We start from the raw sequence: 13,108 nt of genomic DNA, 5'->3' as shown, positions 1-13,108 counted from the left end.
AGGCACCTGCCACCGTGCCTGGATAATTTTCTATTCTTAGTAGAGACAGGGTTTTGCCATGTTGGTCAGGCTGGTCTTGAACTGACCTCAAGTGATTTGCCCACCTCAGCCACCTCACCATCCCACCCATAGTGCTGGGATTATAGGTGTGAGCCACTGCTCCTGGCCTCTAAGCTTAATCATTTCTAGCTTTTGATTTAAAGTGAGAAACATGTGACTCTTCCTTTCTTTTGGACACTTAAGAGGGTTATTAATTGACCTAATTACAATATTTTTGTGTCTCAAGGAATGAATAGGGAGACCTGAGGAGAGAGAGACAGGGAAACTCTTGTTGGTAGAGTATTCAGAACACAGACAACATTTGTTAAGTTTGCCATCTTATATGGGCACAGTTCGTGGTACCCCAAAACAGTTACAGTAGTAACCTCAGGCTGGGTGCGATGGCCCATGCCTATAATCCCAGTACTTTGGGAGGCTGAGGTGGAAGGATTTCTTGAGCCCAGGAGTTCAAGACCAGCCTGGGCAAACATAGGGAGACCCTGTCTCTACAAAAAAAAATTTTTTGAACTAGCTGGGTGTGGTGGCATGCATCTGAACTCCCAGCTACTCGGGAGGCCGAGGCAGGAGGATCTCTTGAGTCCAGGAGGTGGAGGCTGCCATGAGCCGAGGTCAGACCACTGCACTTCAGCCTGGGCGCCACAGCGAGACTCTGTCTCAATAAACTGTCTCATTAAAAAAAAAAAAAAAAGTAACATTAAAGGTTACTGATCACAGATAACAATAACAGGTACCATCATGAAAAAGTTTAAAATACTGTGAGAATTACCAAAAAGTGCCACAGGGACACAAAGTGAGGATATGCTATTAGACAAATGGCGCTGATAGGTATACCCAATGCAGGGTTGTCACACACCTTTAGTAAACAATGTTTGCAAAGCGCAATAAAGTGAGATATGCCTGTATAATACCAGCTAGGGCTTCTGAATAGTCAGAATAGCCACATGCAGAGGGGATATTATTTTTACTACACACAAACCTCTGAGGCATTAGTTGACTATACAGCTTCTTCCAGAATTAGAAGGTTTAAAAGAGAGCATAGGATTACGGGGGTTCACACTATCCTATGATACACAGGAAGTAGGTGGAAGTTGTACTTTTTTTCTAACTTCAGGGCCTTATGCTTGTTAGGGTATGAGATTAATTCGTTTCTCCCTGTCCTCCAGCTCCAAGAGCATCAAGAGGAGATTGAGGGGATGATGAATGCCCTCTTCAGGGGTGTCTTTGTTCATCGGTACAGGTGAGCTAATGGGATTCTCTTATTGAAGCAGCTGGCCTTTGGTTATGGAATCTGAGGAAGTTAACAAGGTTTTCCCCCTCCAACCCTTAGTTATTTGGTTAGTCCCAGAATTAATGCGGCTGGAGCAGAAACTCTTAACAAAAGTTTCAAATTGGTGAGGTTTAGTTTATCACCACCTACAAAGGATCTTGTAAGTGCTTCTGGGAGAAAATAAGAAAGTAAAGCATTGCTGAGTATAAAACTGTATAAAATAAGAAAGTAAAGCATTGCTGAGTATAAAACTGCTCCAGTTTTGCCCCAGATCTGCCCCAACTCCTCATCTTTCTGGGGTTGGAGACTTGAGAATAAGAGCAGAGAACAGAAAGGCGGGACTTTTCTGAGGGATGTGTGCAGCCTGGTGAGCCTTCTCCTGGTCCAGCCTGCTGTCTCACTGTGCGAAGGGCAGGGGAGTTTTATATTCTTTAAAGACCTGATCAAGTTAAGTTAAAGAGTATCTGTAGGCTGGGCGCGGTGGCTCATGCCTGTAATCCCAGCACTTTGGGAGGCCAAGGCAGGCAGATCACCTGAGGTCAGGAGTTCACAACCAGCCTGACCAACATGGAGAAACCCCATCTCTACTGAAAATACAAAATTAGCCAGATGTGATGGCGCATCCCTGTAATCCCAGCTATTTGGGAGACTGAGGCAGGAGAATCGCTTGAATCCGGGAGGTGGAGGTTGTGGTGAGCCGAGATCATGCCATTGTACTCTAGCCTGGGCAACAAGAGTGAAACTCCGTCTATCTGTCTGTCTGTCTGTCTGTCTCTCTCTCTCTCTCTCTCTCTCTCTCTTCCCCCCTCCCCCACCATATATATGGTATCTGTAGATGTTTGTCACTCTTACCTAGGTTTCACTTCTGCCTTTCCAGACCCTTTCAGCTGATTTAACCTTTTCTTAATGTGGAATTAAAACACACTCAGGGCCGGGCATGGTGGCTCACGCCTGTCATCCCAGCACTTTGGGAGGCCGAGGCAGGCAGATCACAAGGTCAGGAGATGGAGACCATGGTGAAACCCAGTCTGTACTAAAAATACAAAAAATTAGCCGGGCCTGGTGGCGGGCATCTGTAGTCCCAGCTACTCAGGAGTCTGAGGCAGGAGAATGGTATGAACCTGGGAGACGGAGCTTGCAGTGAGCCGAGATGGCGCCACTGCACTCCATCCTGGGCAACAGAGCGAGACTCCGTCTCAGAAAGAAAAAAAAACTCCCACACTTCGGCCAACAGCTGAATGAACCCTTTTTTTTTCTGGGACAGAGTCTCACTCTGTCACACAGGCTGGAGTGCAGTGGTGCGATCTCGGCTCACCACAACCTCCACCCCCTGGGTTCAGGCGATTCTCCTGCCTCAGCCTCCCAAGTAGCTGGGACTACAGGTGCCCCCAACCATGCTTGGCTAATTTTTGGCCACCATGCCCTGCCTGAATGAACTTTCAAAATTGGTTTTTAAGAGAGGTATGGAGGCCGGGTGCAGTGGCTCACACCTTTAACCCCAGCATTTTGGGAGGCCAAGACGGGCAGATCATTTGAGGTCAGGAGTTTGAGACCAGCCTGGCCAACATAGTGAAACCCTATCTCTACTAAAAATACAAAAAGGTAGCTGGGCGTGGTGGTGCACCTGTAATCCCAGCTACTAGGGAGGCGGAGGCAGGAGAATCACTTGAACCAGAGAGGTAGTGGTTGCAGTGAGCCGAGATTGTGCCTGGGCAACAGGTAGAGTGGAGAATTAGGCTTTACAAGGCTGGTGTTTAACTGTTTTATGGTTTGGTAACAGAAAATATTTACTAACTGGTTACGGCACATTTTTGTAGTCCTAGCCACTTGAGAGGCCAAAGTGGGAAGATAACTTGAACCCAGGGGTTCCAGGCCAGCTTGGGCAACATAGCAAGAGACCCCATCCCTTTAAAAAAAAAAGAAAAAATATTTACATGTATTTTGCTATATATATATATATATATATATAGAGAGAGAGAGAGAGAGAGAGAGAGAGAGAGAGAGAGAGTGAGTATTTACAGCGGGAGGAAGAAATGAAAGGCCTGGGGTGGATGGTATTTCAAGAAAATAAATTCTTCCATGAGAGGGAGTTATCTGGTAGGATGGAAAGTGAGTTTGAAGAGAGGGTGACTATAAGAGTCAACTTATCTGTCTGTGCCTAGGGATGTCCTTCCTGAGATCCGTGCTATCTGCATCGAGGAAATTGGGTGTTGGATGCAAAGCTACAGCACTTCTTTCCTCACCGACAGCTATTTAAAATATATTGGTTGGACTCTGCATGATAAGGTGGGATTCGAGTCAGTTTCCTTTTCCATTTCCCTCATCTTTTTCTTGTCCTAGGACACCTCACCTTTTCCTGGGCCTGCCATTGAGATATTTTACCTAGTGAGCAATGATTAACCCATCAAGGCACTGAACCTTGAAACTCTCCTAGCACTGGGGAGGGTAGGATAAGGTAGAGAGAGACATATCGAGGAGATAAAATGACTCAAAACATGAGGTATGGGGAGAGAGACTTTCCCATGGAAGAGAGTTATTGATGGATGGTAATACAAGTGCTAAGGGGCAGCCAAAGTATCCTTCTCATGAGTACTGCTGTGATCCTTTTGTTTTTTAAGTAAGAAGACACTGTTAATTGTTTCTGACATCTCAGAGTCCTCAGTATAGGAGACACCCAAGCTAGAATGAGGGATCGGAGAGGGGAGTCTGGAGGCTCAGTAGGGGTAAGTAGAGTATGGTTAGTCTTGTTTCCATTCTCCTGGTTTTCCCTCCTCATCAGCACCGAGAAGTCCGCCTGAAGTGCCTGAAGGCCCTGAAAGGGCTGTATGGCAACAGGGACCTGACCGCACGTCTGGAGCTCTTCACCAGCCGCTTCAAGGTGAAATGTGTGGCGCTCCTTGGCTTGGCTCTTTGTTGTGATTCCCGTTTCCCCACCTTGTATCTTTCTACTCCTCATGCTCTAAGATGTCTTGGCTATCCCAGCATCTTCCACTGTGTAGGCACTCTCTTTAGGAATTTCTGATTCTAAGAGAGCAGAATGTTTGGAATTTGTATAATGAGATATTGAGTGACTTTCTCCTTTCTGCAGGACCGGATGGTTTCCATGGTCATGGACAAAGAGTACGATGTGGCAGTAGAGGCCGTCAGATTACTGATACTTATCCTTAAGTGAGTCCTGGGAAGAGGGGAGGCCAGTGTCTCAGACCTTTGCCCCTTCCAGGGTCCTCTCCCTCCACCTGTCATAGCTGACTCTTCCATCTGTGCAGGTTGACTGAGGTCATTCCTGAGTTGCAGTATCTCGAGTGGGAAATATTTCTGTCTTCTCTAACTCCCCCTACTCCTTTGTCTTCCACTCTCCATTTAGAAGTTCTTTGTGAGTTATGTCCTCGTTGCTTTTGCCTCTTTTTGTTTCTAGCCTTGGTTGTGCCAGAAGACAATGTCCCTATTCACACACTCTTTCTGCTTTTCTGTGGGCAGGAACATGGAAGGGGTGCTGACAGACGCAGACTGCGAGAGCATCTACCCCATTGTGTATGCCTCTCATCGAGGCCTGGCCTCTGCTGCAGGCGAATTTCTGTACTGGAAGTGAGTAGGGCCCCTTTTATGTTTCTTTAACACCACCCTCTCGGTTTCTCTCCCCCATCTGCTGCTGCCCTACCTAAGGCCTCTGCATCTCCATGGAAGTCTCCTTTCCTCTCTCTGCTCCTTGGGGCTTTCCTTAGCTCTGCACCTCCTTTTCCTTTATCATCTCCTTGGGCCATCTCCTCCCTCTGTGGTCATCGTTACACTCCTTGTTTCCTCCTGTGCTGAGCCCTTTCCTTGTGTCCTTTCCACCAGACTCTTCTACCCTGAGTGCGAGATAAGAACGATGGGTGGAAGAGAGCGACGCCAGAGCCCAGGCGCCCAGAGGACTTTCTTCCAGCTTCTGCTGTCCTTCTTTGTGGAGAGTGAGGTGACGTACACAGAAATGAAGTCTGGCTGTTGTGCATAGGACCGACAAGTGGGCTGGGCTTGGTGGCTCACGCCTGTAAGCCCAGCGCTTTGAGAGGCTGAGGTGGCAGAATCCTTTAAGCCCAGGAGTTTGAGACCAGCCTGGGCGACATAGTGAGACCCTGTCTCTACTGGGGAAAAAAAAAAAAAAAGACAAATGGAAAAGGAAGGGGGTGGACACTGTAGGAAGGAGAGCGATATTTAATCAGTGACCACTTCCTAGGATATTTTAATATGCCATCACTAACTCCCCATGCACCTCCTTCCTCAGCTCCACGACCACGCTGCTTACTTAGTAGACAGCCTGTGGGACTGTGCAGGGGCTCAGCTGAAGGACTGGGAGAGTCTGACAAGCCTGCTGCTGGAGAAGGACCAGAGTGCGTGCCACATGGAGCCAGGGACAGGGACCTTCCACTTCCTAGGGTGAAACCAGGAGAGATTGCTTGCCTGACTTGTACAAAGCAGCAATGGTGGCATGGGGTAGGGGGAACTTGGAGTTAGAAGGTGGCTAATCTTTGATTCTGTGTTTTTGATCCTCTTGGCACTCCAGACCTAGGTGATGTGCAGGAGAGCACACTGATAGAAATCCTTGTATCCAGTGCCCGGCAAGCTTCAGAGGGGCACCCACCTGTGGGCCGGGTCACTGGGAGGAAGGTATGGCATGAGGGTGGAGTGGGTAGGTCAGTAATACTCAATCCTGACAGGCATTGTGCATCCTTACCCTTCAGGCCGGGGTTAGGGTGCTCCTTCTACCCTTTAAAGAATTTCATTTCCAGAAAAAAGGGCTGGGTGCGGTGGCTCATGCCTATAATCCCAGCACTTTGGGAGGCTGAGGAAGGCGGATCATGAGGTCAGGAGATCAAGACCATCCTGGCTAACATGGTGAAACCCCGTGTCTACTAAAAATAAAACAAAAAAATTAGCCGGGCATGGTAGTGGGCACCTGTAGTCCCAGCTACTTAGGAGGCTGAGGCAGAAGAATGGCATGAACCTGTGAGGCGGAGATTGCAGTGAGCTGAGATTGTACCACTGCACTCCAGCCTGGGCAACGGAGCGAGACTGTCTCAAAAAAAAAAAAAAAGGAATTTCATTTCCAGAGAGAAGAAATCTCGTGGGAGCTGCTGAGTTTTCTTTTCCTTCCAGGCAGATAAGGTCACGGGGAGGAGGACTGCACACACCCCCTGCACCAGTGTTTCTCTACACCTCCCCCACCCCCAAGTGACTCTCATTCCAGGGCTTAACCTCTAAGGAGCGCAAGACCCAAGCTGATGACAGGGTGAAGTTGACTGAGCACCTCATCCCCCTGCTGCCCCAGCTCCTGGCCAAGGTACCACTGCCCCTCCACTCAGCATCACACCATGAGAAGTAAAAGGGAATGGCCTCTGTGGGGGTGGGAGTAGGAATTAGCAATGTGTCAACTTGTAAGGAGGCCTCCCTGTCAATCATCACAGTTCTCAGCTGATGCAGAGAAGGTCACTCCCCTGCTCCGGCTTCTCAGCTCCTTTGACCTCCACATCTACTGCACTGGGCGCTTGGAGAAGGTAAGGAGATAGATTTCCTATACCTTGCTTCTTGCCTGCTGGGGCCAAAGGGTTCTATTGCCAGTATCTTTTTTTTTTCCAAGAACCTGGGTTCCAGAAAAATCAGCAAGCCTTTTCTTAGGCATCTTGTCCTTGAAGTTTAATGTTTTTAACCCTGTTCCACTTCCCTCCAGAAGAGTGCCCTCCTCCCACCCCCACAGCACACCATCTTCTGCCTTTTCTTCTCAGCACCTGGAGCTGTTCCTGCAGCAACTCCAGGAGGTGGTGGTGAAGCATGCAGAGCCAGCGGTACTCGAGGCTGGGGCCCATGCCCTCTACCTGCTCTGTAATCCCGAATTCACTTTCTTCAGCCGGGCCGACTTTGCCCGCAGCCAACTAGTGGATCTGCTGACTGACCGCTTCCAGCAGGAGCTTGAAGAGCTGCTGCAGGTAGAAGCTGGGACTGGACAATGGGACACCCCAAACAAGGGTGGGAGGGGCTGCAAGACAGGGGACGTGGACTGATGAGTTCTGGGGGAAATGCTACTGTGGATCTTCTTTCCTCCTCAGTCATCCTTCCTAGATGAGGATGAGGTATATAATCTGGCAGCCACTCTGAAACGCCTCTCTGCCTTCTACAAGTGAGTGGCTTTCCTCCTCTTTCCCATCCCGTTTTTACTGGTGTCTGTGGAGTTGGTTCCCTCTGTTCCTTTCCAGTATAACGTTCCCCTTTCTTTCACAAAGCGCTCATGACCTGACTCGCTGGGAGCTCTATGAGCCATGTTGTCAACTCCTGCAGAAGGCTGTGGACACAGGAGAGGTTCCTCACCAGGTGAGTGGACAGGCTAGAGATGGGTTGGGGGCTGGGGGGCTAGATTTTAAGGACCTATGTTCTAGGTGGCCACCAGGTACATCAAGTCTCAAGGTGTAGAGTAGACATAGCGAGGAAGATCAGGTCGGGGGGGTCACCTCTTACATTCCTCTCTTAGGAGGTAGACTCTACTTCCAGTGTCATCTTGGATTTCCTGGAAGCCAAGGATACTATTGAGGGATTCTAGGAGACGCAGAGTAAATTAGGGAGCGGTGACATTTCTACTTCGTATAGAAGCCTCTGAAGAGTGTCCATAATATCATTCATTTTCCACTGGAAAAGGAATTGGCTCTCCTCTTACTCATTTTCTCTCCTCTTCATTGGTGTGTGTCTGCCTATCTGTCTCTTCCTCTCCTGACCCAAACCTCGTTCTTCAAACACTTTGTTGTTACAGGTTATCCTGCCAGCCTTGACTCTTGTCTATTTTTCCATTCTCTGGACACTAACCCACATTTCTAAATCAGATGCTTCCCAGGTGAGTGTGGGTCTTAGATGGGGGAGTGGGAACAGAGGAGTCTGTGTCTTCATTCTTCCCTTTCAAGCCACTGTGCCCACAGAAGCAGCTGTCGAGTTTGAGGGACAGAATGGTGGCCTTCTGTGAACTCTGCCAGAGTTGTCTCTCAGATGTGGATACTGAGATCCAGGAGCAGGTGAGCACTGACTCAAGTGGGAGCAACAAGGCGAGTATCCCTGCCCGCATCCCCCATTCCAAGGAGAAATTGACAAGTGTCATTTCTACCTTGGGAAACATTCTGTCCTTTTAAACATCCTTTCTTTTCCCCCTACAGGCTTTTGTCTTATTAAGTGATCTACTTCTCATCTTTAGCCCTCAGATGATTGTCGGGGGCCGTGATTTCCTTAGGCCACTTGTCTTTTTTCCTGAAGCTACTCTCCAGTCTGAGCTAGCCAGCTTCCTCATGGACCACGTCTTCAACCAGCTGGGAGACCTGGGCAGTGGTGCAGTGACTCTATACCTGGGGCTCAGTAAGGGCTGGGGCTTGGGTGGGGCTCAGGAATATAGGGCAGGAAGCCTAAGTCTGTGATTCCCTTCTGCCTTCCATGTGAGCCAGGTGATTCCCAGGAGGATCATTTACAGATAGAGCGGCTACACCAGCGGCGCCGCCTCCTGGCTGGGTTCTGCAAGTTGTTGCTTTATGGGGTGCTGGAGATGGATGCAGCCTCAGATGTTTTCAAACACTACAACAAGGTACAGCAAGGCCCTACAGAAATAAAAGAGAAGGGAGCAAGTTGAGCACAGCTATGACTTCAAACATGATAGCACTACAGGTGGGGGATATCCAATGGTATCAAGCTTAAAGGAGAAGTAGGAGGGAAAGGCACTGGGAGTTCAGAATAAGAGGACAAAGAAAAGAGACTTAATAGTAAATAATTATGGAGAAAAAGCTGTGAAGAAATTCAGTGGAGGGGAAATAGCTTATTCTTCCTGTCAAGAAATATTTATTTTTCTCTGACCCCTGTCTATGGAATGGGGTAACATAAGAAGGAAAAAAGAATAAAACAGGGATCAATCCTTACAGGATACCTAGATAGGTGCCCCAGTTTCCTCAACCCACCAGTATTGATTTATGCTTATTGAGCACCTGCTGTGTACCAAGCACCATTCCAGGAACTAAGGCCACAACAGTGAACAAAACACACAAGTTACTATTTGGTGGAGCTTCCGTTGTAGTTGGAGAGAGACAAATAGTGAAGGTGTCAGTGCTGTGTGAGAGGGCACTCTCAGGCTTACTTCTCCAAGAATTGGGCTTGGGCCAGTGTTTGTTTCTTTTTTATTTATTTATTTATTTATTTTTGAGATGGAATCTAGCTCTGTCGCCAGGCTAGAGTGCAATGGCAGTATCTCGGCTCACTGTAACCGCCACCTCTCGGAGTTCAAGCAATTCTCCTGCCCCAGCCTCCCAAGTAGCTGGGATTACAGGCACGTGCTGTCATGCCCAGCTAGTTTTTATAGTTTTATAGGCACGTGCTGTCATGCCCAGCTAATTTTTATAGTTTTAGTAAAGACAGGGTTTCACCATGTTGGCCAGGGTGGTCCCGATCTCCTGACCTTGTGATCGGCCCACCTCGGCCTCCCAAAGTGCTGGAATTATAGGCATGAGCCACCGCACCCAGCCTGTTTCATTATTTGTTTACCAAAACTCTGATTTATTTTAGGCTTTGCACCTGTTGATTAGAGATGAAGTCTAGTCTGAATTATTTTATGCTTCAGTTTGTGTTTCCTACCTAAGGCAGTTTGGGAGGGAGGCATGATTAGTGATGTGAAGGAAGAAACAAAATGGTCTTTTCCACTGGTCAGACATTACTTTCCCCACTCTTTCCCCTCAGTTCTACAATGACTATGGTGACATTATCAAGGAAACATTAACTAGAGCAAGGCAGATTGACCGAAGTCATTGTTCCCGAATCCTGCTGCTGAGCCTCAAGCAGGTACGCTCTTCTGCCTTGAGGGCATGCCCTCTCTGTTGTCCCCAAGTCTCTGTCTACCCTCAGCCACTCAAAATGTAAGATCCTTCAGAGCAGTAACTTTTCTTGTTTTGACTCTTCTCTTTACATGATAGGTTCCTTCATTCAAATACTTGGAAAGTTTTTTTTTTTTTTTTTTAACTGACTGGGCAACCCCATCAAAAGTAACTTATCAGAACGTTGGAACACCAACAAGGAAGTGATAGGGAATTCCTAATTATTTTTCAGTCTGTTCTCTTTCAGCCTCCTTCAGTTACTTATAGACATTTTTATTTAATGTTACAGAGTAGAGGTGATGGGCATTGTCTGCTGCAGGGGTTAGTATCAGGGGAGTTCCTTAGAAGGAAAGAAAGAGTAAAAGTAGTAGATGGTGTCCCAAGGCCTTTGGAATTTCTGAGTAGAAAAGAGAATGCTGGACTTCTCTGTTTCCGCCATGTTCTTCCCTTTCCCACATGCACCATGTCTCCTGGACACAGCTGTACACAGAACTGCTGCAGGACCATGGGCCCCAGGGCCTGAATGAGCTTCCCGCCTTCATCGAGATGAGGGACCTGGCCCGGAGGTTTGCCTTGAGTTTTGGACCCCAGCAGCTGCAGAACCGTGACCTTGTGGTCATGCTACACAAGTAGGAAGTATTGGTTGGAGGCCGTGTTCATGGAGGGCTGGGAACAAGGTCTTGGAGGGAGGGTGTGTGTGTCAAGGAATAGCAGTCAGGTTAGTGGTGGGTATGCCTTTGGAGACAGGCTGGGGACAGAGGGAGGGTGCACTGGCACAGGATATCTCAGCCCTGGGAGGGAAGTGGGAAGAGACTTTCTTCCTAAAAGAATTCTGCCCAACCAAGGGAAGGCATCAAGTTCTCCTTGTCTGAGCTTCCTCCAGCTGGCTCCTCTGATCAGCCTCCAAATCTGGCATTCCTGGAGCTCCTTTCAGAGTTTTCCCCCCGACTCATCCATCAGGACAAACAGCTTTTGTAAGTTGGTGGGTGGATAGAGATGTGGATTAGGGAAGGGCCTGCTGAGGGCCCAGTAGCCCCTTCAGCCTTTTGGTTCCACCTCTTTCTTAGACTGTCCTACCTAGAAAAGTGCCTGCAGCAAGTCTCCCAGGCACCTGGCCGTCCCTGGGGCCCAGTCACCACCTACTGCCACTCCCTCAGCCCTGTGGAGAACACAGCAGAGACCAGCCCTCAGGTCCTCCCCAGCTCCAAAAGGAGGCGTGTTGAAGGTAGGGTGCTGTGTGTGGGTATGGGGCTGCCCAGCGTGGATAAGTGGAGGTGGTTTTTCGCTGCCTTCAAACTTATTTTGTCAAATATTTCATTGAGCATCTACGTCATTCAGGGTATTAATTTCTTTCAAGGTTTAGTCAACTGAAATCCTGCATCAAAAATCAAATAGAGGGCCCAGCGTGGTGGCTCATGCCTGTAATCCCAGCACTTTGTCGTGTTTGCATGTTTTATCAGAAAACTATTCTCGATTTATAACAATCTACCTCCTGACCTTTACCATATACTAAATTCCTACAGCTATTTAGGTGCATTTCTGGATGTACCATTTTTCCCCATTTACCTGTCTGTTCATACACATTATCATATTTTCTAATAATTTAATTTCATTACAGAACTATTTATTCATATTTGATTAATTTTATTTTGTTATGAATGGCTGTTAAATTTTTATTAAAATTAGATAGATATGTAAATTTTGTATATTTTCTTAGCCAAATATTAATCTATTTTGCATTGGTGAGGAGAAAAAATTGCTCCTTGTCATTATTGTTTTAATGTGTTTCTGGTTTACGTTTGTTAATGCTTGGCATTTTTCTGACATATTAATTAATTGGTTTATTGTTTTCCAATTTTTTACAACTTGAAGACTTTGGGCATCTATGCTATGCAAGCTTCAGAAAAAAAAATTATTTCTTTTTCTTTTCTGAACTTAACATATACTATGATGAACCAAGTAAAATTTCTAACAAATTTAAATTGAGTTTATATTTCTTAGTTGAGAATTTGGTACATCTAACCATTGACTTAAATCCTCTTTTAATGTGTGTGTACTTTTTATATTTTTGTTTCTATTTTAAAGTCTCCTTTTAAAACTATTAACACACAGCCTTTAAAAATAAATATTGTAATTGTGCTGGAGAAAAATATATACTATCAAATTGTTTGATGTCGCATTCTACACTTATTCACCAGATAATTTCTAATTTTTATTGTGTTGGTTTTATTATATGTGTCTTTTTTTTTTTTTTTTTTTTTTTTTTGAGACGGAGTCTTGCTCTGTCACCCAGGCTGGAGTGCAGAGGCGTGATCTCGACTCACTGCAACATCCGCCTCCCAGGTTCAAGCGATTATCCTGCCTCAGCCTCCTGAGTAGCTGGGACTATAGGCTCCCACCACGACGCCTGGCCAATTTTTGTATTTCTAGTAGAGACAGGGTTTCACCATGTTGGCCTGGCTGGCCTCAAACTCCTGACCTTGTGATCTGCCTGCCTCAGCCTCCCAAAGTGCTCCCAAAGTGCTGGTGAGTCACCGCACCCAGCCAAAAATCACACTTTTAAAGTGTACGCTTAGCATATTCACTGAATTGTACAACCATCACCTCTATCTAATTTTAGAACATTTTCATCATTCCAAAAGAAACCACATACCCATTCGCAGTCTCTGCCCATCTTCCCAGCCTTAGGTTAGTATCACTAATATAATTCCTATCTTGATTTGCCTATTCCGGACCTTTCATATAAATTGAATCATATAATATGTGGCCTTTTATGTCCAGCTGCTTTCACTTAGCACAGTGTTTTCAAGGTTCATCCATACTTTGACATATGTAAGTATCTCATACCTTTTTATGACCAAAACAATATGCCATTGTGTGGATATGCCACATTCTACTTACCCACTTGTCAGTTGATTGA

At 46.7% G+C, this 13,108-nt stretch overlaps 2 protein-coding genes across 5 annotated transcripts in view; both read left to right on the top strand.

Annotated features, from left to right (window-relative positions):
- PVRIG (poliovirus receptor related immunoglobulin domain containing) overlaps window positions 1-13,108 on the top strand; it is a 57,915-nt gene that overhangs the window by 19,573 nt on the left and 25,234 nt on the right. The window lies entirely within an intron of this gene.
- Window positions 1-13,108, top strand: part of STAG3 (stromal antigen 3) — a 52,530-nt gene that overhangs the window by 24,325 nt on the left and 15,097 nt on the right. For all 4 annotated transcript variants that reach the window (XM_011985696.1, XM_011985697.1, XM_011985695.1 and 1 more), the window contains 21 exons: window positions 1,224-1,297; window positions 3,490-3,613; window positions 4,107-4,205; window positions 4,416-4,495; window positions 4,805-4,912; window positions 5,165-5,279; window positions 5,589-5,694; window positions 5,868-5,971; window positions 6,552-6,644; window positions 6,769-6,858; window positions 7,087-7,287; window positions 7,408-7,478; window positions 7,582-7,669; window positions 8,103-8,183; window positions 8,266-8,358; window positions 8,497-8,665; window positions 8,779-8,915; window positions 10,055-10,156; window positions 10,669-10,817; window positions 11,034-11,162; window positions 11,256-11,413. In XM_011985696.1, the coding sequence (XP_011841086.1) occupies window positions 1,224-1,297; window positions 3,490-3,613; window positions 4,107-4,205; window positions 4,416-4,495; window positions 4,805-4,912; window positions 5,165-5,279; window positions 5,589-5,694; window positions 5,868-5,971; window positions 6,552-6,644; window positions 6,769-6,858; window positions 7,087-7,287; window positions 7,408-7,478; window positions 7,582-7,669; window positions 8,103-8,183; window positions 8,266-8,358; window positions 8,497-8,665; window positions 8,779-8,915; window positions 10,055-10,156; window positions 10,669-10,817; window positions 11,034-11,162; window positions 11,256-11,413 (2,371 nt within the window). The remainder of the gene's footprint in view (window positions 1-1,223; window positions 1,298-3,489; window positions 3,614-4,106; window positions 4,206-4,415; window positions 4,496-4,804; window positions 4,913-5,164; window positions 5,280-5,588; window positions 5,695-5,867; window positions 5,972-6,551; window positions 6,645-6,768; window positions 6,859-7,086; window positions 7,288-7,407; window positions 7,479-7,581; window positions 7,670-8,102; window positions 8,184-8,265; window positions 8,359-8,496; window positions 8,666-8,778; window positions 8,916-10,054; window positions 10,157-10,668; window positions 10,818-11,033; window positions 11,163-11,255; window positions 11,414-13,108) is intronic.

Source organism: Mandrillus leucophaeus, unplaced genomic scaffold, assembly GCF_000951045.1.
Source record: "Mandrillus leucophaeus isolate KB7577 unplaced genomic scaffold, Mleu.le_1.0 Scaffold29, whole genome shotgun sequence".
Lineage (NCBI taxonomy): Eukaryota > Metazoa > Chordata > Mammalia > Primates > Cercopithecidae > Mandrillus > Mandrillus leucophaeus.
Note: the sequence above shows the minus strand (reverse complement) of the source record. Positions and strands in the feature narration are given on the sequence as shown.